We start from the raw sequence: 1,792 nt of genomic DNA on the forward strand, positions 1-1,792 counted from the left end.
CATGCCTGGCTCTTGCTCTGTGCGGCTCACATCTTTGTCTCGCGGAAAGGGAAGATTTGCGCGAAGGCAAAGTTTGAGGGACCAGGCGTATTACCTCTCCTTTGGTTTCCCGCTCGCTCACCTGTCCGCCTGCCTGCACGCGCGCATAGGCTGTACCCCCCATCTGCCCCGTTTTTTACTGATAAAGAGGAAGACTGTCGTCCAAAAAGAACAATTGACGAGCAACTTCAAATAGACCTGACTGTTGTTCTGGTATTTTTCTTTTCTTTTCTTCAAGAGGGATTTTGGACAGCGCTGTTTGGGAGGAAGAGGAGATGTGCGCAATGTTGAATTGAAGGATATGCTTTAAAACGATGGTCGCGTTCCTGACAGCTGGAGTAAGGTCCGTCTCTTGAGTGTTGTTATTTAATTTTTTTACTGTCGTACTTTCACTGTGGACTTTGCTGGGAACGCATCTCAATGGGAGGAAACCTGGAGGACTGAGTCGGATTTGTGGCAGTCGAGAGAGGAAAAAATGTGGATAAAACGGGGTGTTGCGCGCAGGTAAGACACGGACGCGTTATTGGGACTACATGTGTAATCTGCAACTGCTTGTGGGGAAAATGTGGGATCTTGTTTTAATGCCTTTTCACATTTGACGCTGCTGTTCGACAACATGTCTATTTTTGTTTTCAATATAGCCTACGCCACTGCAAGTTATGAGAGTCTGCTGAAATTGATGATTGAATTCTATGTACGAATGAGTCTTTATTAGCACATACAATCATGCAAACGCAGGTTCCGTTGCAACCCAAGCTCTCCAAGCACACATCGACTGTTTCCCTGGCGGGGTGTTGACACTGGCGAATGTTAAAGGCGGAGGCTTTTTTTTATGGAATCTGTTTTGGGGATGTTTAAAGGGAAGAGTATGATGGGAAGTTTCACATCATGTACGCTGGGGGTCGCCAACAGGACGGCGCTGGCAATACACACATGCGCACTCTCACACGCTCTCTCTCAAACACACACACGCACGCACGCACGCACGCACACACACACACACACGCACACACACACGGTCTCAAGGTTAGGTCTGTGAGCTCTTCCTCACCTGTCAGAACAAACTCATGCATGGCTCCTTTAGAAATACTCAATTAAAACGGTAATTAGTATGAAATTGTCTGTAAAACAAATGGTCATTTATAAATGTATAAATAAATGCATCTCTTTGTGGGATTCATGGGTGTAATAGAAAAACATGAGCTTGTGGCTGCCTTTCCACCCCAAAAACAACATTTGAAAGTGGTGGACGTGTGTGTACTGAGCAGTGTTTATCCTAGATAGAGGAGAGGGTAATATCTAGATTACATGGGTTGGACATGCGTTACCCCATTCATCTACTCACACTTTGACAATGTTTCAGTCATAGAACAAAACACTGAACGGACACTTACTACAATACTGTTTCTATTCTAAAAACAGTTCTATCCCCAAACCGAAGCACTATATACGGAGACCAGCCCCACTGAATTTTCGACTTAGTTAAGAAAGTGAAAATTGTGCTTGTTAATTTGGCATATAAAATAGCTTTTGAGAGGTAATGGCATGCTGTGAAATGAGAGCCAAAGCTGCCAGCGGTGAGGTTCTAGTCTGTGCCCACCTGCTGGATCTCATCATCCCCACCGGTTGGCCTCTGATTCCACCCCCATTGTGCGGCTGCATGCATACATTATGCATGACACACCCTGTACGTCTTATTAGGGGCTGACCTCCAAGGCGTAATGGCAATACAAGGCGTTAGGTGTGTGTGTGT

General features: G+C 45.6%; 1 protein-coding gene across 1 annotated transcript in view; it reads left to right on the plus strand.

The window, feature by feature from the left end:
* Nucleotides 1-514: 514 nt before the first annotated feature.
* ajap1 (adherens junctions associated protein 1) overlaps nt 515-1,792 on the plus strand; it is a gene marked incomplete at both ends in the record, with an annotated part of 47,624 nt that continues 46,346 nt past the window's right edge. Inside the window, one exon of the mRNA XM_080030555.1 lies at nt 515-543. Within this exon, the coding sequence (XP_079886681.1) occupies nt 515-543 (29 nt within the window). The remainder of the gene's footprint in view (nt 544-1,792) is intronic.

Source organism: Ammodytes marinus, assembly GCF_949987685.1.
Source record: "Ammodytes marinus genome assembly, chromosome: 7".
NCBI classification, from domain to species: Eukaryota; Metazoa; Chordata; class Actinopteri; order Uranoscopiformes; family Ammodytidae; genus Ammodytes; species Ammodytes marinus.